The following is a 21,946-nucleotide window of genomic DNA, read 5'->3' on the forward strand; positions in this document are numbered from 1 at the left end:
AGCTAAAGCAGATTGTAGAGTGGTATTTGGGATCAAATGTATATACTGTATATCACAGAATAGGTCTGGTTGGAAGACCAAGGTTCAGTCCAACTTTTGGCCCAACCCTGAAGGGTCAACACTAAACCATATCCTTAAGTACCAGTTCCATGGGCTGCTTAGCTGCCTTCAAGGATGGTGACTCCACCACTGCTCTGGGCAGACCATCCAGTGTTTGAGAACCCTTTCAGTGAATAATTATTTCCCTGTGTCGAGCCTGAACCTCCCCTGGCACAGCTTGTGACCATTTCCTCTGCTCCTATCGCTTGCTATCAAGGAGCAGAGGCTGCCCCCTCCTTGGTCCAAACTCCCTTCAGGGAGATGTAGAGAGCAATGAGATCTCACTTCAACCTCCTCTTCTCCAGACTGAACACCCCCAGCTCCCTCAGCCCCTACTCGTAGCCCAGCTGCTCCAGGCCCTTCACTAGCCTTGTTGCCCTTTTCTGGACACACTCCAGCACCTCAGTGTCCTTTCTGTATTGAGGGGCCCAGAACTGAAACAATACTCTAGGTATAGCCTCACCAGTGCTGAGCACAGGGAAATGATCACCTCCCTGTCCCTGCTGACCACTGTGTTTCTAATCCAAGCCAGGATAATACTGACTTTTTTGGCCACCTGGCTCACTGCTGACTCCAGTTCAGTCAACTATCAAGGAATACTCCCAGGTCCCTCTCCAAGTTGCAGCTTTCCAACCACAGATCCCCAAGTCTCTAGCTTACCGTGGAGTTGTTGTGACCCAAGGGCAGGACCTGGCACTTGGCCTTGTTGAGCTTCACCCATGTGTTTACAGAAGTTACTCAGGTAGTAACTGTAGTTACTCCTAATAGCTGTAATGCAGGCCTGAAGAATAAACAGACATTAGGTGTAGATAATGCTAGGAGTACTGCCAGAGCTCCTTGTCTGCTTCAGTTTCCTCCCAGAGCAATCCCAGTTAGTATTTAAACCAAAGGACTAAGTGGAGTTAACCAAGAGGTTTGCTTCTGTATTGGCTTTATACAGCAAGGCTTTGGTAACAACAGGCTGCAGGGGTCACTTCTGAGAGGAAGCCAGAGGCTACCCCATACTGGACACAGGCAGCTCCAGTGGACCTGCTGCTGGCCAAAGCTGAGCTCATCAGTGACATTCATGGCACCTTTGAGAAAAGGTCAGAAAGTACTGGGCAGCAGCTAGGGGCAGAGAGGGGAGTGTGAGGAAACAATTCCACGCATCCAAGGTCAGAAGAAAAAGAAGTGGCAGGATGTGCTCCACGCACTGAAGCAGAGATTCCCCCCATAGCTCATGGAGAGGACCATATTGAACTATGCCATCTCCCTGGAGCCTGTGGAGGACCACTTCAAAGCCAATATCCACACTGCACCCCATGAAGGGCACTGTAGTGGAGCAGGCAGATATACCTTGGGTGAAGTTGCAGCCTGTGGAAAGGCCATGGCAGAACACAGTAGAAGTGTGAGGAGGAAGGGGTGGCTGAGATGCGGTTTTGTGAACTCGAATAACAAGCACTACTCCCACACTGCTCAGAGTGGGGAAAAGGTGAAAGAGTTAGGAATGAAGAAGTGAAATTGAGCCTAGGAAAAGAGAGCCAGTGGAGAGGAAAGGTGATTTTGGTTTTGTCTGTTCTCACCATCTTACTCTATTTTAGTCCACAAAAAATGGAATTTATTTTGTCCAAGTCAAAGCTGGTATTTGCTAAATGATTTGTCTTCACCTCATCCTATAAGCTTTTCCCATCTTACTTTCTTCTCCTGTCCTGCTGAGGAGGTGGGAATGAGAGATACTGGGTGGGAGTCTGGCAGCCAGCCAAGGTCAGCCAACTATGGCTTCAAAACTCTTCCTGATTGAAGCTCAAACTTCGCTTGTGTGACCATTTTTTGTGACCAGTGTTTTGCCATGTCTGCGAGAGTACACCTTGCCAATGTTTTTGTGGTACAGAAGGATGTCACCTTTTTTTGTGTTGCTGTAGGTAATGTCTCGTTGGGAGGAGTACATCAGCAAGGTGAAAGTTAAAGGTGGGAAACCGCCAGACGTTGCGGATGTTTCCGGTTTGTTTCCTTTTCACCAGTATTTTGCAAATGCTCCTCAACCAATTTTCAAAGGCAAATCCTATGAAGAAGATATGGAGATTGCTGAAGGGTGTTTTAGACACATTAAGAAAATATTCACTCAGCTTGAGGTAAGACATGCAGCTCTGTTGGGTAAGTGGATCTGGCTAGTCCTGTAAAAAACTTTGCACAGTTCCAAAATTCTCCTTTGCTACAAGGGATATATTCCTCTAGGCAGTGAGCTTGTTAGGCAAGGGAGGGAGAATTTCCACCTCTGTGTAATATAGGTATTGTTCACAGTAGGGGCAAGAGTCTAATCTGGTTTATTTTGATCTGAGGAAGCAGCCACTCTGCATGTTCCATAATCAGAGTCACAGAATGTTGAGGGTTGGAAAGGACCGAGAAAGCTCATCCAGTCCAACCGCCCTTGCCAGAGCAGGATCACCTAGAGTAAGTCACACAGGAAAACATCCAGGAAGATTCTGAATATCTCCAGAGAAGGAGGCTCCACAGCGTCTCTGGACAGCTTATTCGAGGGCTCTGTCACCCTCACAGTAGCACTTCTGTGCTCCAGCTTGCACCCATTGCCCCTCGTCCTGTCATTTGACATCACTGAGCATAGCTCCATCCTCCTGCTGCTGCCCTGCACATCTTTGTCAACATGAGAGGTCTCCCCTCTGCTCCAAGCTAGAGCCCCAGCTCCCTCAGCAAAGAGATGTTCCACTCCCTTCAGCATCTTTGTGGCTCTGTGCTGTCAAGGAGTTCCCTGAGGTCCTTCTTGAACTGATAGGTTCCTAGGGTCAGTGCACCTATCGCATCTCCTCACAGGAGAATTGTATTTACATTAAATTGCCTTTAACCACATAACCTATAAGTAACTTAGGCAGACTGTCTTCTGGTCTTCCAGAATTGCTTGGAAAGCTTTTAAAAGTGAAAGTGAACATAATCTGTGTATCATTCTGGTCATGGTAACTGGATTGCTCTTTCTGATGCTTAGATTTGATGTTATGATGGAGTAAAGTAGGAAACAAGAAGACAGGATAAAAATGTTGCAGGGATTCTGAGAGGGATTCTCAAAATTAATTGAATAATTATGTGCAATTTTTTTATGTGCATGCAACTTGATGAATTCTTTGTATTCTAAATTGATTGAGTTTGAAGGGTTTTTTCAGCTTTAGCACTAAAAACAGTTATTCAAATGGGATTGTTAACCATATAAAGACCTTCATAGCTTCCTTGCCTTGTATAGTAAGCTGGCCTGGGAATTTGAGTGAATACATTTTATTAAAAAAAAATCCTTTATGTTCTGACTTGCAACTTTTTGTTTTCTTCTCCATAGGAATTCAGAGCATTTGAACTTCTCCGCAGTGGCCTGGATAGATCCAAATACCTGTTGGTGAAAGAAGCAAAGATCATCGCCATGACTTGTACCCATGCTGCTCTGAAACGACATGACCTGGTTGAATTAGGATTCAAAGTAAGGATTCTACTGATTGGGTTTTGGAGTGAGGTGGTTCAGTTTTCCCTGTGCCCCCTTGAATAATTCTTTTTATCTGTCCTAAATCTAGGCAACTAGATTATTTTAAGTTGCCTTTATTATAACTAGTAACTTTCAGTTTGTATTTCTACCAATGAAGAATGTAATTTCTGTAGGATGAGATCACTGTTATTAGATATACAAAAACATGCTTAATAGTTCATATCTATTTAAAAAATATAGTTTTGCCCTATTAGATGATGAATTGCAGTGGCATGGTTGAGTAATAAAATAAGGCCAGAATTCATCAATAAAACATGACCTTTATTTCCCAAAAAAAGTGTAATCATAGAATGGCTTAGGTTGGAAGGGACCTTAGAGATCATCTACTTCAAACTCCCTGCCATAGGCAGGGATGCCTCTCAACTAGACTCAGCTGCTCAAGGCCTGGCCTTGAACGTCCCCAGGGAGGAGGCATCCACAATCTCCCTGGGCAGCCTGTTCCAGAGGCTCACTGCTCTTATACTGAAGAGCTTCCTAAGATGATCTCTTTATTTTTTTTTTCTATCTCAGTATGACAACATCTTAATGGAAGAGTCTGCTCAGATTCTGGAAATAGAAACCTTCATACCTCTTCTGTTGCAGGTGAGACCTGAATTATAACACATATTACAGAAAATGATAATTGAAAGCTTGTATTCTTGAAGGGTACAGGAGATGAAAAGGAAAATATCTTATGCAGGAAATAGCCTGGAACCAATATTTGCTCTTGTTCTCCAATAGTTGGTTGTCCTTGGGTTTAAATATTAGGGAGTAAACTAAGAGGTTCTAAAGCATTGTTCAGAACCTCATTGAGCCTCACCTTGAATATCTCCAGGGATGAGGCCTCAACTAGCTTCTTGGACAACGAGTTCTAGTGTCAGGAGCATTGCAGGTCCCCTGCCATAGGCAGAGATGCCTGTGAGCTAGACTCAGCTACTCAAGACCGCATCCAACCTGGCCTCAAACACCCCGAAGGATGAGGCATCCACAGCCTCCTTGGCAACCTATTCCACTGCCTCACCACCCTTGTAATGAAGAACTTCTTTCCAAGATCCAGTCTAAACCTACTCTCCCTCATCTTAAAACCATTCCCCCTTGTCCTGTCTGACACCCTTATGAAAATTCCCTCTGTAGCCTTCCTGTACAATCCTTTCAGGTACAGGAACACCTCTGTAAGGTCACCTCAGAGTCTTCTCTAGGCTGAGTAACCACAGGTCCCTCAGCCTGTCCTCATAACAGAGGTGTTCCAGCCCTTGAATCATCTTTGTGGCCCTCCTCTGGACTCAGTCCAGCAGCTCTGTGTGCTTCCTCTGGGAACCAAAACTGGACACAGTATTTGAGGTGGGATTCCTTTAGGAGCTGTGTCATTATGTAACAGAGGTAGACAAAGCATGATAAGGAACTGGAAAGAGATCTACCAAACATACTGAAGAGCCAGGGTGATGATTAATTAGGGAGTTATCCCAAACGTGTAAGAGGAAATGCGTGAATTCCAGAGGTAAACAGATGAAGCACATGAAATACAGAGACACTGAAATGCAGTTGCAGTTCATGCCTCAGATATGTGAGCACTAAAACTGTTTTCAGATGCTTCAAACAGTTCATATCCACTATCTCAGGATTTGAAAAACGAAGGGCTGTCCTAGGCTAAGACTGCTGTGTAGAAATATATATATTTTTTTAACTGTACCTTGCCTAATTGTGCTTCTTTTTTTCATCCTCTGCTAATATGTGACTTCTGGCATTTAAAACAGTGTAATATGAGACTTATCCTGATGTTTCTGTACTGAGAGATAAATTTATGCTTTGCTTTCTTAGAAACAAGACCATGTAACAGATTGGAAATAATCTAACAGTCATCAAAACAGATTTTTGTGAGCCTTTAAAATGACTACAGTTCAGTGTAGCTTAAAAACAAACATTGAAATTGAGGTCTTGGAATGAGACAACCAATTTGAATCATGATATGTTGTCACTGAGTGCCTCAGTTCTATTGTAATAGCTAAAACTCTGTCACTATTTTATCCTAGAACCCCCAGGATGGATTCAGTCGTCTGAAGCGCTGGATTATGATTGGCGACCATCATCAGTTGCCACCAGTCATTAAAAACATGGCTTTTCAGAAATACTCTAACATGGAGCAGTCTCTGTTTACAAGATTTGTTCGTGTTGGAGTGCCAACTGTTGATTTGGATGCACAAGGAAGAGCGAGAGCAAGGTGGGGCAGAGAAAATGGCACACCTAGCTTGTAGGAAAATAACAGGTTGAGACTTGGGAAAGTGCACATACAAATTTGGGTGCTTTGTTTTCATTCACAAATTGCACTGGGTTGGAAAGGACCTTCAAAGGTCGTCTTGTCCAACCCGCCCTGCAGTCAGCAGGGACATCTCCAGCTACGTCAGGCTGCCCAGGGCTGTGTCAGTTCTGATCTTGAGTGTCCCCAGGGATGGGGCCCTAACCGTATCCCTAGGCAGCCTGTTACAATATTTCACCATTCTCATTGTACAGAACTTCCTCCTGGTGTCCAACCTAAGTATCTCCTGCTCCAGTTTCAAGCTATTGCCTCTCATTACTACAGGGCCTTCTAAACAGTCTTTCCCCAGCCTTCCTGATACTGAAATGCAGTTCTAAGATATCCTCAGAGCCTTCTCTTCTCCAGGCTGAACAGCCCAAACTCTCTCAGCCTGTTGTCATCTGATAGTTGCTCCAGCCCTCTGATCTTCTTTGTGACCTCTTCTGGACCTGCTCCAGCAGGTGTATGTGTCTCTTGTGTTGGGGGTCCCAGAGCTGGGCACAGATTCTTCCAGGACAGCATAGCTGAACACAGAGATACACAGCTTCAGTGGGCACCCCCTCCATTTTATCTCAGACAGAAAAAGCTACTCACTGCTCATAAAGCTTGCACCAGTAAGATTTGTGGAGTGCAAAACTGTAATTGAGTTGTTCTGTTCCATTCTGATCTCCTCGGCACCTGCCCTAGCCCTTCAATGTCCCTCTTGTATTGAGATGCCCAAAACTCAACCCAGCACTCTGCAGTGCCAAGTACAGAGGGACAATCCCTGCCCTACTCCTGCTGGTCACACCATTGCTGATCCAAACCAGAATGCCATTGGCTTTCATTGCCCTTCAGGCACTCTGCTGTCTGATATGCAGCTGCTTGTTGATTAGAACCCCCAGGTCCCTTTCTGCTGGACAACTTCCCAGCCACACTTTAAGCCTGGAGATTCATGGGGCTGTTATGGTCCAAGTGCAGGACCCAGCACTTGGCCTTGTTGAAGAGCACCCCATTGACCTCAGCCTATTGATTTAATCCAAGTCTCTGTGTAGAGCCTCCCAAGCCTCCAGCAGATCAACACTCCCACCTAAATTGGTGTCAGCTTTACTCTTTCCTTTGTGTAAAGAAACCTTAATACATCCTGAGTTTTGTTACTCAGGAAAAATTCCTGCTAGATTTCTTCACAAGATTTGCACCCTTCAGGACAGAACTTCTCAGATGGAAGAGGCTTAAGACTGAAGTGTCTCTGTGTGTTTCTGAACAGTTTGTGTAACCTTTACAACTGGCGCTACAAGAATCTGGGTAACCTGCCTCATGTTCAGCTGCTGCCAGAGTTCAGGACAGCCAACGCTGGCTTGTTGTACGACTTCCAGCTCGTAAATGTAGAAGACTTCAATGGTGTGGGAGAGTCTGAGCCCAATCCCTACTTCTATCAGGTAAGAGAAATAGTAAATGTATAGTTTATTTGATCTGGATATGTGCCGTAAGAAATACAAATAAGAGGCAGAGCTATTGAGGCCGAAAGAAATTGCCTGGAAAATCCCAAAACCTTAGCTGTGGAATTTCTCACCTGAATTTTCAAATGAAGCCACAGCAATCATGGATTTAATTTGAATAGAGGAAAGCTTTTGACACTTGTAGTGAGATCCTTTTATTTTCAGTCCTCCTATCTTATTTTAAAGCAATAAAACAAACTCTGGTGCCTAAACACAGAGTCCGAGTTTGGGAGAAGTTAGAAGCTGGAACTGGGCACGAGTTAACGAGCTTGAATTAAACATGGAATTAACAACCTTATGTTTTGTGTATTCTGGAAAGCAACCAACATACTTCAAGATTCTAATATTCATGGCCAGCTTGTTTACCCATGGAGATAATTGAAAGCTATGTTAATGCATTTTAAATATACATATTCAAAATTCTGAAAGTCATTAAGAATTTTTGCTTGTTTTCCTCTCCTTTTTGTTTTAGCACAAACCTAGTGTGCTGTTAGAGAAGAAAGCAATGGGTGTCACAATCCACTTCAGTGCACTTCTAGAGTGAGGACAGAGCTGTTTGGAAGGGAAAAGTTTCTTTTGCTTTTGTTTTTTGAGCATTCACATTGTAATGTGAAGTCATCCCCTGGAAGAGGAACAGCTGGGGTTTGAGAATCAGAGTACTGCAGATGAGTGAGAATACTCAGGCCTGGACACAGAACTCCTTTGTCCTTACAGCAGTGCTTTCATGAGCAAACTTTTTCAAGACTTCTTAAAGTTACTTCTCCTTTTTTTTTTTTTTATGAGGCCTGAGCAATATTAACAGAGTATGGTGGTGGCACGGCATGGATTTTCGTGAGTGAACAGATTGCCATCACAGATTATTTCTCTTTGTGAATTTGGGCATTTCTTTGGAGACTTAAAGAGGATTAAAATGTGTAGAATAGCTTTACACCCACAGGTGTGGGTGAGTGGCAGCTGCATTTTCTGTGTCATGCAGAGCACACTTAATAGGAAAAAATTAATGAGGCTGGTATGTCCAGCCTGAGTCAAACATGTGCCAAGTGGGGATAAGATTCCCAGTATAAATAGAGCAGGAATAAATGTCAGCAATGGAGAACAACTTTTTAACCGGAAAGATAATTTTGGTTGACAGCAAATGGATTTAAAGAGGCTATGAATAACTTCATCCTGTAGATCTGACAAAACTTCCTACAGCCAGAAGAGTGATTCTGTGGGGCAGACATTAGGGTCACAGGAAAAAAACAAGTCACAAAATCCAAACTTAATGGCTTGAATAGCTGTGGCTTGCAGTAAGAATAACTGTATATGGTAATCCAGATGTCTGTCTCCTAACTGGTAGCTGAAAGAAGTTTAATTATTCTTAGTTTTGGTTGCTGGAGAACGAGTCATTGCAGCTTTTTTGCATGGTTATCTGGAATTATTGCTGCTGGGTTTTAAGCCGTTTTTATTTAAATAAAGGTATCTGTAGATTATCAGCTTCAAAACAAGTAATTCTGCAGGCTTACATAACAGGTTTTGGGTTATTTTTTGGCACATAGCCTTTAAGAAGGAAAAAATGAAATACTGTTTTGGTGGAGGTGTATAATAGTGCAGGTAAGGTGGCAGTTCCTTTGGGCAGGCAGCTATAAGCTGTAGGCATGGAAATGCATTTAGATACAAATCACAGAATCAGAGAATGCTTTAGGTTGGAAGGGACCTTTAAAGGTCATGTAGTCCACCCCCCCCCACCCCTGTGGTGAGCAGGGACATCTTTAACTAGATCAGATTGCTCAGAGCCCTGTCCAACCTGACCTTGAATGCTTCCAGGGATGTGGTATCTACCACCTCTTTGGGCAACCTGTTCCTGTGCTTCACCACCCTGACTGTAAAAAACAAAATTATTCCTTGTCTAAATATTTTAATTTAAAAGCATTCCCCTTTGTCTTACTAGAGCAGGCCTTCCTAAAACCATTGTCCCCATCTTTCCTGTAGGCCTCCTTTAAGTTTTGAAGGGCCACAGTAAGGTCTGGCTGGAGACTTCTCTTCTCCAGGCTGGCCAACCCCAGCAACCTCAGCCTGTCCTCATAGCAGAGGTGTCCCAGACCCCTGATTGTTTTTTGGGGCCCTCCTCTGGACTTGCACCAACACATTCATGTCCTTCCTGTTGAGGGCTCCAGAGATGGATGCAGTACTCCACGTGAAGCCTCACCAGAGCAGAGTAGAGTGGCAGAATGACCTCTCTCCATCTCTGGGTACACAGCTTATGGTGTAGCCCAGGATGCCTTTTGGGCTGCAAGCTCACACTGTTGGCTTATGTCCAGCTTCTCATCCACCAGCACCCCCAGGTCATACATGTACATATTTAATAGTCTATAAATATAATTAAAATGCTTTAACATTTAATTACTGTTCTGTTTAAGGACTATTAAATATTTAGAGTTTAATCTTGCTGAGGTAAAACTCAGAGCTTCTGAGTAAATACTGGAAAGTTTTGATCAACAATATTGATGTAGATGTTTCCAGGTTTTAAAGCTATTTGTGGTTCTTTTATTCTTTCAAAATGTTTTTTTATTAAGTCAGCAAAGAAACATCAGATCCAGAGGCATTTCTCTCAGCACTGAGTCTATAAAGTCACAGATACACTTTCCAACTTGACAAGCTGAGTAACTTTTTTTCTTCTTTTTGTCTCCTCTTTTAAACTTCAGAATCTTGGTGAAGCAGAGTATGTTGTGGCACTTTTCATGTACATGTGCCTGCTTGGGTATCCTGCAGACAGGATAAGCATCCTGACAACATACAATGGACAGAAACACCTGATCCGGGACGTCATCAACCAGCGGTGTGGGAATAATCCGCTGATTGGGCGGCCAAACAAGGTGACTGGGAAACACAGCACTGGCCAGAGTGCTGCTGCTCTGCTTGGGTGTATGTTGTCAGATTAATGAAATTCAACAAGGGCAAGCTTGGAGTCTTGCACTTGGGTAGGAACGACCTCATGGACCGGTATAGGTTGGAGACTGACCTGCTGGAGAGCAGTTAAGGGGAAAGGGATCTGGGGATGCCAGTAAATGGAAGGATGACCATGAGCCAGCAATATGCTCTGGTGGCCAAGAAGGCCAATGGCATCCTGGGGTGTATTAGAAGGGCTGTGGTTAGTAGATCAAGAGAGGTTCTCCTCCACTGCTTATCAGCCCTGATGAGGCCACTTCTGGAATACTGTGTCCAGTGCTGGGCTCCTCAGTTCAAGAAGGACCTCAGGGAACTGCTTGAAAGAGTCCATCAGAGCCACAAAGCTGATGAAGGGAGTGGGACATCTCTATTACAAGGAGAGCCCCAGCTCTTAAGCTTGGAGAGGAGGAGCCTGAGGGATGACTTCATTTATGTTGATAAAAATGTAAAGGGTAAGTGCCAGAAAGATGGAGCCAGTCTCTGCTGGGTGATGCCCGATGACAGGACAAGGGGCATTGTGTGTAAGTTGAGGCATAAAGTTCCATGGAAACATGAGGAATATTTTTTTTTCCTGTGAGGGTGACACAACACTGAAACATGCTGCCCAGGGGGTTGTGAAGTCTCCTTCTCTGGAGATATTCAAGACCTGCCTGGATGTGTTCTTGTGTGATCTGGTATAGGTGATCCTGCTCTGGCAGGGGGGGTGGACTGGATGATCTTTCTCGGTCCCTTCCAGCCCCTAACGTTCTGTGATTCTGTCATTATAGAGCAGACAAGTTGAATAGATTCACAGCTCTCTGTGCAAGTATTCCCTAGTTAGCCATACACTATTAGTCTCTGGTTTGTGTCATTACATTTGTAGACAATGAGGAGACTCCACAGCCTCTCTGGGCAGCCTATTTCAAGGCTCTGTCACCCTCACAGGGAAGAAGTTTTTCGTTATGTTTACATGGAACCTCCTCTGCTCCAGCTTGCACCCATTGCCCCTTGACCTACCATTGGACATCACTGAGCAGAGCCTGGCTCTGTCCTCCCAACACTGTGCTTCACGTCTTTGTAGACACACATGAGGTCACCTCTCAGGCTGCTCTTCTCCCAGGTAAGGAGCGCCAGCTCCCTCAGCCTTTCCTCAGCAGGGAGATGTTCCACTCCCTTCAGTATCTTTGTGTCTCTCTGCTGGGCTCTTTCAAGCAGTTCCCTGAGATTCTTGAACTGAAGGGCTGAAAACTGGACACAATTCCATACGCTACCCATGCACCAACCCATTTGGGAAGATAGATCCAGAGTGGGAATTATTTTGTGAAGTGTACAAAGGCAAATCTGAGGAAACAAACCCACCACAGTTCTAAAGGTTTGATGCTAATTCAGCAGGTGAAAGCTCTTATATAACTGATAGCTTTCCAGTGTTTTGGCATTCACACCCCACTGTGAGCTGTCTGAGATGAATAAAATTGAAAAATAAACAGTGTATAGAATCACAGAGTGGTTTGGGTTGCAAGGGACCTTCAGGATCACCTAATTCCAACCTCCTTGCCTTAGGTAGGGACACCTTCTACTAATCCAGCTTGCTCAAGCCCAAATCCAATGTAGTTTTCAACACTTCCAGGCCTGGAGCCTCCACAACTCTCTGGTCAACTTGTTCCAGTGCCTCACCACCCTCATGGGGGAGATCTCCTTCCTCACATATCATCTAATTTCAGCCTCCTCTGGTTTGAAGCCACTACCCCATATCATTTCACTCAACACTTTTGTCAAAAGTCCCTCTCCAGGTCTCCTGTAGCTCACTTCAAATTCTAAAAGGCTGCTCTAAGGTCTTCCTGGAGCCTTTTTTTCATATGTAGCCTGACCTTCAGGAGAGACATATCATAGAATCACAGAAGCTCTTTCCAACATCTCCCAAAAAGAACAGGTGGTGATTTTTCGTTAGAGGCTGACTGAAAAGGAGTTAAAGCCTGGACTGCAATCACAGACTAAAGTTGATGTTACAATTTTGCTGTAGAATATTAGTTGAAATGACAAAGTGGAGCTTTTTTTTAACTTGGTGTTTTGATTTTTCTAGGTAACAACAGTGGACAGATTTCAGGGTCAACAAAATGATTATATTCTCCTTTCACTAGTGCGGACCAAGGCTGTAGGCCACCTGAGGTATGTAAAAAGATACTCTTGTAGCATCATTAAACTGTGTTTCTGTGTCACCTAGATGTTTATAGTACCATTACACAAAAGCATTCAGTTATTAGAGTATGAAGTTTAATGCTGTGTGTTGAGTGAAGTTCACACATAACTTCCTGTGTTAAGTCTGGTACCCTCTTCACAACCACTTCAGCGTTTTGGAGTGGCTCTGATGCTATAATCAGAATCATAGAATGGTTTGGTGTGGAGGGCACTTCCAAAGGTCATCTGATCCATCCTCCCCTGCAGTCAGCAGGGACCTCCTCCCCTAGATCGGGTTGCCCAGAGTTTTGTGAAGCCTGAGCTTGAATATCTGCAGGGACTACCTCCCTGGGAAACCTGTTGAAGTGTTTCACCACCCTTACGCTGCAAAACGTGTTCCTAGCATCTAGTCTAAATCTTTTCTTCTCTCGTTTCAAACCATTGCCCCTGGTCCCGTCACTGCAGGCTTTTGCAATCAGTTCCTCTGCAGCCTTCTTGTAGCCCCCTTCAGGTACTGTCAGGTCTCCCTGGAACCTTCTCTTCTCCAGGCTGAACAACTCCAGCTCTCTTAGGCCATTCGTGTAGCAGAGATGTTCCAGCCCCATGATCATTTTTTGGGGATGTCCTCTGGACTTGCACCAACAGGTCCATGTCCTTCCTGTGTTGAGGGCTCCAGAGCTGAACACAGTACTCCAGGTGAGGATTAGCAGAGCAGCAGGATTCCCTCTCTCCATCTCTGGCCACGCTGCTTTTGATGCAGCCCAGGATGCCATTGGCCTTCTGGCCTGCAGCCTCACACTGTTGACTCCTATCCAACTTCTCATCCACCAGCACTCCCAATTCCTTTCTTTCAGGGCTGCTCTCAATCTCATTATTCCTCAGCCTGGATGCAGGACCTTCATGCCCCAGCCTGCATGCAGGACCTTATGCTTTGCCTTATTGAACCTCCTGAGATTGTCCTCAGCCTGTCTCTCCCACCTTTTAAGGTCTCTCTGGATGCCATCCCATCTTTTGAACTTTACAACTGCACCATTCAGCTTTGTCTCATCTACAGATTTGGTGGGGGTGCCTCAATCTGGATGTTGTTGTCATTGATGAACATATTAGGTTATATTACTGCAGGTAGGCTTAACTTGGTTCCACCCTAGTAGAGCAACAGGTGCATGATGCTTTGTTGAACAAATGCTAGCCTGAATTTCCTCATAGATACTTCCCTCTGAGCTAACTTTCTATCTGTTGTGTGTCAGATGTGTTGGATCACTGCATAAGCTGCATTGTGGACTTTTGCACCTGTTGAAAGTTTGCAGTTCTGGGATGGGGTGGAGGAAGTGTTGTCTAATCAGCAGTAATCAGATGAGTTATCCAACATATGTTTGCTCTTTCAGAGATATCAAAAAGTGCTGCTGAGATTTGTTCTCAGTGCAAATCTTTACCCATGATTAGGATGCTTCTAGTAAGGGGTGATTTTTCCTGTCATTATTGTTGAAGTGAGTCCTTATTTATGCAAAGGTTCTAGGCTATCTTAGCAGATGGTTGTATATTTCTTTTCATTAAGAGCTCTTTATGCTTGTAGTTATTTTTATTTCAACTGTAACCACCAGTGCAAAAGGAAGTGATGGATTTGGTTTGTCTTCTGCAGGGATGTCCGAAGGTTGGTCGTTGCCATGTCAAGAGCCAGACTTGGGCTTTACATCTTCGCAAGGGTATCTCTGTTCCAGAACTGCTTTGAGCTAACCCCAGCTTTCAGCCAGCTCACAGCTCGACCACTTCACCTCCACATTGTTCCCACGGAATGTTTTCCAACAGCAAGACTGGTAGGAGCAGCTGCTCTGAATTTTTGTTGTCTGTTGTGTGTATTTGCCCATTTACTTGGAGTGAGCTCTGAGGGGTGGGGCTCTCTCTGCTAAACCAGTGTCTCTTGGATCGTTATGTCCCTAAGGTTCACCTTTACACTCCAGCTGTTTAATTGGGTTTTCCACAAAGCTTAATTATCAATGTAACTTTGTTGTGCCTGCTTTTTCCTGTGTTCTGCCTGTGTAAGGGATTTAATAGTCTTCTTTTGCATACATTTTTAGTGTGCTGCATGATTTTTGGTCTTGTTATAAAATTAAAAACCTATTATTTCTCAGAAAAAAAGCCACACAAAGCAAACATTTTCTTACTAGAAGAGGACATTCGAGTGAGTAATTCAGGATAACCAGTTTGGTTTTTTTTTTTTCAGTTTGGTCCAGAATTGCAAAGTAGTTATGTTGCTGAGCTAGGTTCAGGAGGATGAAAAAGTAATTTGTGATACTGCACTGGATCTTTAGGGAAGGGTTTGTCTCAAGCATCTAAGCACAGGACACACAAAACAAGGTTAAATGAAGAGATGGAGGAGCATTATCTGCTCTGCTTAGTGGAGCTTTCAGACGAGGTGCCTACATAAACCTGAAGTACAGGAACAGATCTCGCCCTGGCTTTAAGTGCTGTGCACAAGTTTAGGAGGAAATCCTTCAGTTCATCATGGAATTGTAGAATGTCTCAGGTTGGAAAGGACTTTAGAGATCATCTACTCCAGCCTCTCTGCCATAGGCAGGGATGCCTCTCAACTAGACTCAGCTGCTCAAGGCCTCATCCAACCTGGTCTTGAGCATCCCCAGAAAGGGCATCCACAACCTCCCTATTCCAGAGTCTCACCACCCTCATAGTGAAGAACTTGCTAAGATCCAGTCTAACCCTACTCTCCCTCAGCTTCAAACCACCTTCCTTTGTTCTATCTCTAGACACCTTGATAAAAAGTTCTTCTGCAACCTTCCTGTAGGATGCCCTCAGGTATTGAAAGGCAGCTCTAAGGTCCCCCACCGAGTCTTCTCTCCAGGCTGAGCAACTCCAGCTCCCTCAGCCTGTCCTCATAGCAGAAGTGTTGCAGTCCTTGGATCATCTCTTTGGCACTCCTCTGGACAGTTCTGTGTCCTCCCTGTGATGGGGACACAAGGACTGGATGCAGTATTAGAAATGAGGTCTCACAAGAGCAGAGGAAAAGGACAGAATTTCCTCTCTTGCCCTGCTGGCCACACTCCTCTTCAGTTGAACCTTTCAGGACCACTGCACAATGAAAGATAAAGTATGCATGGTTTGTGAGTGTGAGCAAGAAGGAACTGGACTGTGGTGGACAAGTAAGCAAAGTCCTAACCTGATTGTAAACTCTTTTGACTTTTAATATGTTCAGTGATTTGCATCCAGAAAGCAGCATGCTAAAGGGTGAGCACCAGAACCCAACCTTTCCTGCAGGAAAGTCTTCACTGGGACACAGTATCCTAATGAATCCAGCTCCTCAAAGTGCCTCTCTTTCCAAAGATCCCATCCATGTTTTTCTTTAAAAATCAGTACTGCATTTCTTTATGTTTACTAATGTAGGTGAAGAACCTTTGAATAATGATTGTTTTGCTTTGCTTGCTGATTGTCTACTTGTTTTTTTCCTCTTCCTTAGAACGGGGAAAGACCCTCTCACCAAATCCATGTAATTAAGAACATGCCTCAGATGGCTAACTTTGTGTACAACATGTACATGCACATGATCCAGAGCACACGCCACTACCAACAGGTAAGGACCACCTAGCCTTTGCCAACTCTTCATTCACACAGAATTGGTTTCTAGCAAGTGATTTGACTTCCTACTGAGGTTTGAAACTCTTCATTTTAGTTATTCAAGAATGTTTTCTGACTGCAAGTGAGAATATTGAGGTCTTAAAAAACCTTGCAGTAGCAACAGCTGTATCATTTAGCAGTTTAAGGCCCTCAGACCAGCAGTAGTTGAAGCTGAGTGCTGGACATGGCTCTGCCTGGGCCCAGAAATTATTCATTAGTAGTAAAGAATCAAACTTTGTATTTATGTTTCAGGTAAGTGTAGCTAATGGTGTTGCAGCAGCACTGCATGGTGCAATGCTATTAGTAAGAGTGGTTTTCACAGCAGGCCTGCAGGGTATAGGGAATGTTTTGGAACCATTTTAACCATGATGTAGAATCACAGAATCACTGAGACTGGAAAAGACCTATAAGATCATCAATTCCATCAGTAACCCAACCACCATGACCACTAAACCATATCCTGGAGCACCACATTCATAGCTTCTTGAACACCTCCAGGGATGGTGACCGCACCACCTCCCTGGGCAGCTTGTTCCAACCCCTCACCACTCTCTCAGTAAAGAAGTTTTTCTTCCTGTCCAACCTAAACCTCTCCTGGTACAACATCAACCCATTTCTTCTCATCCTATCTCTGGTAACTTGGGAGAAGAGACCAACACCAGCCTTACTCAAACCTCCTTTCAGGTAGCTGTGAATCATAGAATAGTCCGGGTCAGAAGGGACCTCTGGAGGTCATCTAGTCTGGCCCTGCTGCAATCAGCAGGGACATCCCCACTAGACCAGGTCACCCAGGGAAGAGCAAGATCTCCCCTTCTCATCTTTCTCTTCTGCAGACTAAACAATTATCTAGGCTGATTAACAGCTGTAGTGGTTTTCTGGAATGATTTCAATTAGTGCTAGATCAGCACCAGTGAAATTAGCACAGGGCTGAAAGCTGTTGTAGATGTTGTCTCACTTCTCAACCTAACTTTATCAGTTTCTAATCCATGAAGTAGAATTCAAAACTCAACAAAAAGACCTTGTTATGCTTTGTATGTAAGCAGAACTTTAAAGTCACTTAGGTAATACACTGAGGAGAAAGATGCTTTTACTCAGCATACTTTGACATGTTTAATGCCCAGAGGTAGCTGATAGTAAACAAGGAAGAGGTGTTAAATGCCCTCCACCGCATTGTCTTTCACTTAATGTCTGATGTGTATCATGATTTTGTTACCCATACTTTGTTCATTCCTGGTGTTCTAAAGTTGCCTTCCTGATTTTTTGCTCTTCTAAAGGATTTCCAAAAGTGGAAGCCAGTGCTGTGAAAGGATAGTACTGGCTGTGTATTAGCTGGCTGTAGGAGGAGAGTGTGAGCATGGCTCTGTATCCTTGAGCAGATCAGTCCCAGGTACTTGTCTGACAGCTCTAGGTTCTGTTCTTTAATGCAAGAATGTTTCTCTGCCACCTCCTCTTCCTTCTTTCTTCCACAGACTCTTTCATCTAGTATGGAACTCCTTTAATCTCATGGCAGACTTTTAAGATAGAAGAATTAATTTATTTTCTGCAGTTCTTACCCACTGAATCATGCATTGTTTTTCTTCTTTTTCTTCTGGGAGGCCAAATTTGAAGCATTTTGGTAGCCATAGAAAGCCTTTGCCAGGTGGAAAAGATACTTCTTCACTCTTTTGAGGAAGTGCTCTAAAGAACAGGGGTTAGAGAATGTAGGTGACACTACCAAAATATGGGTTTTTTTCTTATAATTGTATTTTTTCTTAAATTAGTGAAAGCTCACACTGTTTGGATGCAGTCCTAGGAGTATGTGATGAGACTTGGTTTGGATCCAGTTTGTCTAAAATAGTTGGATGTCCCTCAACCGTTCAGTGTGTGATGAGACTCAGTGGACTGTGCAGCTGGGCACATTCAGATGCAAACGAACTTCTCTGCAAGCTCTGAGAAGCAGTTGCTACCATCTGTGTATTACCTAAAGATGGGAGTTGCTTGACACTTTAATCAAATATGGAGCTAATTCTTGTGCTTTATAGCAATTAATTCTGTTTAGCATTCTAATCTTATCCATTGACAGCTAAAATTAGTTACAGACCTGCTGTATTCCTGCTGTGGCAGTGAATCACATTCTCCATTCAGGAGAAGACAAAAAGTGGACTACATTCAAACCCAAAAATAATAAATAAAAGCATAAATTTATTTACCCTATTTATTACAACATGATATTTTTCCTTCTCTTCTACACTATTCTTAAGTGGTAGTCACAAAGCACAACCTGCATCTATCTGCATCACAGAGGCATGAGTTTGTCATAGAATCAAAGAATGGTTTTCGTTGGTAGGGCCCTCCAAAGGTCATCTAGTCCAACCCTCCCGCAGTCAGCAGCAGCATCCTCTACTAGATCAAGTTGCCCAAAGCCCTGTTGAGCTTGACCTTCATAGACTCATAGAATAGCTTAGGCTGGAAGGGACCTCAGAGATCATCTACTCCAACCTCCCTGCTATTGGCAAGGAAGCCTCTCAACAAGACTAGGTTACTCAGGGCCCCATCCAACCTGGCTTTGAACATCTTCAGGGAGGAGGCAACCACAACCTCTCTGTACAATCCATTCCAGAGTCTTCCCTTTTCAAGGCTGAACAATCCCAGTTCCCATAGCCTATCTTCATAACAGAGGTATTCCAGCACCTTGAACATCTCCAAGAATAGGTCCTTACCTCCCTGGGCAACCTGTGCCAGTATTCAACCACCTTCATGGTGCAGAACTTGTTCAAATCTCTCATTTCAAGCCATTGCCCCTTGCACTGTCATGGCAGGCCTTTGCAAACAGTCCTTCTGCAGCCTTCTTGTAGGGTTCCTTCAGACAGTGGTAGTCATGAAGCACAACGTGCATCAAACTAAGTCACAGAATCATAGAATGGTTTGGGTTGGAAGGGACCTCTGAAGGTCATCCAGTCCAACCCCCTTTGCAGTCAGCAGAGGTTTCCTCCACTCTATCAGGTTGGCCAAAGCCCTGCCAAGCCTCACTTTAAAGATCTCCAGGCATGCAGCCTCAACTACCTCCCTGGGTAACCAAATTTGAGTTTGTCTCATGCTTCAAAAGGGTTTTTTTTCAGTAATTAAAGGATCATTGCTTTTGAAATACACTTTTTGTGTGAACAAATGGATTACAGGGATCAGAAAGATAACCTCAAAGTCTGTAAAAATGCTTTTTATCTCTCTACTAGTTACCATAATTGCTTCATAGCTTTGCCTGTGCTTGTCAGAAATGTGTAATATTAGTGTCACCTAATTGAAGATAAGACTTTACTGTAATTAAACACTTCCTCTGTCATGCAAAGCCAAGCTGCCTTTAAGCAAAATGAAGCTAAACAACCGTCCATGGGAGGTTTATCAAGCTTTCATTTCATGAAAATGCTTCACAGTATTCCAAGGAAATATCCATCATGTCACTAAATGTCAGGCTGCAAGGAGTATAAGTGCCTCTGTGCAGCCTGCAGTTAGATGGCTTTCAGCTCTACTCTTCCAGCATTCAGCTCACTGCATTCTTGGTATTTTTTTTCCCAAGTCTATAATACAGCTCCCATTGTTGTTTAGAATGTTTTGCATACTCATTTTATGACTGCATGCAGAACTCTTTGAATATGCATGCAAAAACTCTCTGAGGGAGCTGGGTCTCTTTACCTTGGAGAAGAGGAATCTGAGAGGTGACCTCATTCATGTTGATAAAGATGTGAATGGCAGTGTCAGGAGGATGGAGCTAGACTCTGCTCAGTGGATGATTTTTAGAGGTCCCTTCCAACCCCTAACATTCTGTGATTCTGTGAATATTCTAAATTACTGTGAAAAATAGTCTAAGTGTTGCTTGAACCACTGCTGGAACTTGTTCTTTGTGCATAGCTGTGGGTGAAGCTCGTGTTAGTAGAGAAAAGGTTCACACAGCATTTAAGATATTTCAAGGGGAAATTACTGGGCTGAGTTGTTCAAGGCCTCTTAAAGGCCTCTAAAGCAAGGTAAACGTATCTTTGGGTTTGAAATGGTAACAGATGAGATTACAGCAGGAGTGTGCTTGTTGCTCCAAGTAGGGATTTACCATAGCTCTATTGCTTGTCTAGCTGTTGGGGATAATGAAATGAGTTTGATAACCTTGCACTGGAAGCACTGAGTTTTTAGCACCTCTTTTGAGGCACAAATCCAGGCTGGGTGCAGTGTGGGTTGAGGGTAGCTTGGAAGAAAGGGACTTGGGAGTGTTGATTGATGAGGAGCTCACCATGAACAGGCAGTGTGCCTGTGCAGCCCAGAAGGCAAATTGTGTGCTGGGCTGCATTGAGAAGAGTGTGGCCAGCAGGGCAAGAGAGGGAGTCCTGTCCCTTTGCTCTGCTCTTAGGAGACCCCACCTCGAATACTGCATCCAGTTCTGGTGTTCCTAGCATAAGGAGGACACAGAACTGTTGGAGCGAGACCAGAGGAGGGCCACGAAGGTGATCCAAGAACTGCAACACCCCTGTTATGAGGATAGACTGAAGAAGCTGAGGTTGTTCAGCCTAGAGAAGAGAAAGTTGTGAGAGGATGTTATAGAGGCCTTCCAGTACCTGCAGGAATCCACAAGAAGGCTGCAGAGGGACCTTTCATAAGGGTCTTTAGTGATACAGAAAGGGGAAATGCTTTGAAGTTGAGAACAGGCTTAGACTGGATCTGAGGTAGAAGTTCTTCAGTATGAGGGTGGTGAGACTCTGGAATAGGCTGCCTAGGGAGGCTGTGGCTGTCTCCTCCCTGGGGAGTGTTCAAGGCCAGGTTAGATGAGGCCTTGAGCAGCCAAGTCTAGTTGAGAGGTATCCCTGGCCATGGGAGGGATGTTGAGGTAGATGATGTCTGAAGTCCCTTCCAATCTAAGCCGTTGTAGGATTCTAGTAAGACCATGGTGTGAGACAAGTTCTTTTGTTGTTGTCTTTTCATTACTTTTTGCATAGGAGTTAAGTGCCTGCAAATTATTAAGGGCTTCTAAATTTTAAGTCTTTGTTGCTAATTTGTTGTCTAAAGCAGGATTCTAAGTATCAGGTGAAGAGTTCAAGTTCAAACAAGACTAGATGACCAAGCACAGATGTTCTTCTTGTAAAAACTGACAATCCTCTTTGTTTTTTAATCCTCCAGCGTTTACTGCCTCCACCTGCCATGGTTGAAGAACCAGAAACCACACAAACTCAAGAGATGGAAGTAGAAGGTGAAGTACAAGGCACACAGGAAGATGCAGAAGGAGGAGGAAATAAGGCAGTGGAAGAAACGACAAAGGAAGGTGAATCCAAAGCGGCCGAAGTGGATGAACATCGAACAATGCCAGAACACCCTGGCAGAGACAGCGACAGTGGAGACAGCGAACCTGAGAATGAGACTGAGAAGTGATCCTTGGGATGTTTGTCCTCTACATCTTTCAGACTGCCAATGGGGAGGGGGAGGAAAGCAGCTAGAAATGGAGAATTTATATTTTTCCCTTTTTTGTTCTTTTTTTACATTGACTTTTTAAAATGGTTGCTGGAGTAGTGTGACCTGTTTGTTATACTTTATTACTTTCTTTTTGCAGAATGTTTGGCAAACACTTTACTGAGTTCCTGTCAGTATCAGGAATGTCATTTCTTTAATGGCCTCAAATAAGACACAGTTTCCTTCTCATAAATTCCTTTTTTATGCCTGGTTTGAATATCTGACTTTTAATCCAATCACTGAGTTATCTGTTAAACCTCATGGATTAATTATCTCTGATATTAGTCAGACACTTGTAGTAGTTTATTTATTATTGTACAGTCTGTAGGCAGAGCTGAGTGTGTGTCCTGGCAGCTCAGTTACAAGAGAAGGGTTTTCTCCTTCCTCCCGATTTGGGTGAGCAAGGAG

At 43.9% G+C, this 21,946-nt stretch overlaps 1 protein-coding gene across 2 annotated transcripts in view; it reads left to right on the forward strand.

Moving 5' to 3' along the window:
• AQR (aquarius intron-binding spliceosomal factor) overlaps positions 1–21,755 on the forward strand; it is a 59,632-nt gene extending 37,877 nt beyond the window's left edge. For both annotated transcript variants that reach the window (XM_064148051.1, XM_064148044.1), the window contains 10 exons: positions 2,001–2,210; positions 3,419–3,556; positions 4,130–4,201; positions 5,629–5,816; positions 7,138–7,309; positions 10,054–10,224; positions 12,357–12,442; positions 14,091–14,265; positions 15,921–16,034; positions 21,212–21,755. In XM_064148051.1, coding sequence (XP_064004121.1) covers positions 2,001–2,210; positions 3,419–3,556; positions 4,130–4,201; positions 5,629–5,816; positions 7,138–7,309; positions 10,054–10,224; positions 12,357–12,442; positions 14,091–14,265; positions 15,921–16,034; positions 21,212–21,460 — 1,575 coding nt within the window. In that variant the 3' untranslated portion in view covers positions 21,461–21,755. The remainder of the gene's footprint in view (positions 1–2,000; positions 2,211–3,418; positions 3,557–4,129; positions 4,202–5,628; positions 5,817–7,137; positions 7,310–10,053; positions 10,225–12,356; positions 12,443–14,090; positions 14,266–15,920; positions 16,035–21,211) is intronic.
• Positions 21,756–21,946: the final 191 nt, after the last annotated feature.

The sequence above is a fragment of the Pogoniulus pusillus genome, chromosome 1 (genome assembly GCF_015220805.1).
Source record: "Pogoniulus pusillus isolate bPogPus1 chromosome 1, bPogPus1.pri, whole genome shotgun sequence".
Lineage (NCBI taxonomy): Eukaryota > Metazoa > Chordata > Aves > Piciformes > Lybiidae > Pogoniulus > Pogoniulus pusillus.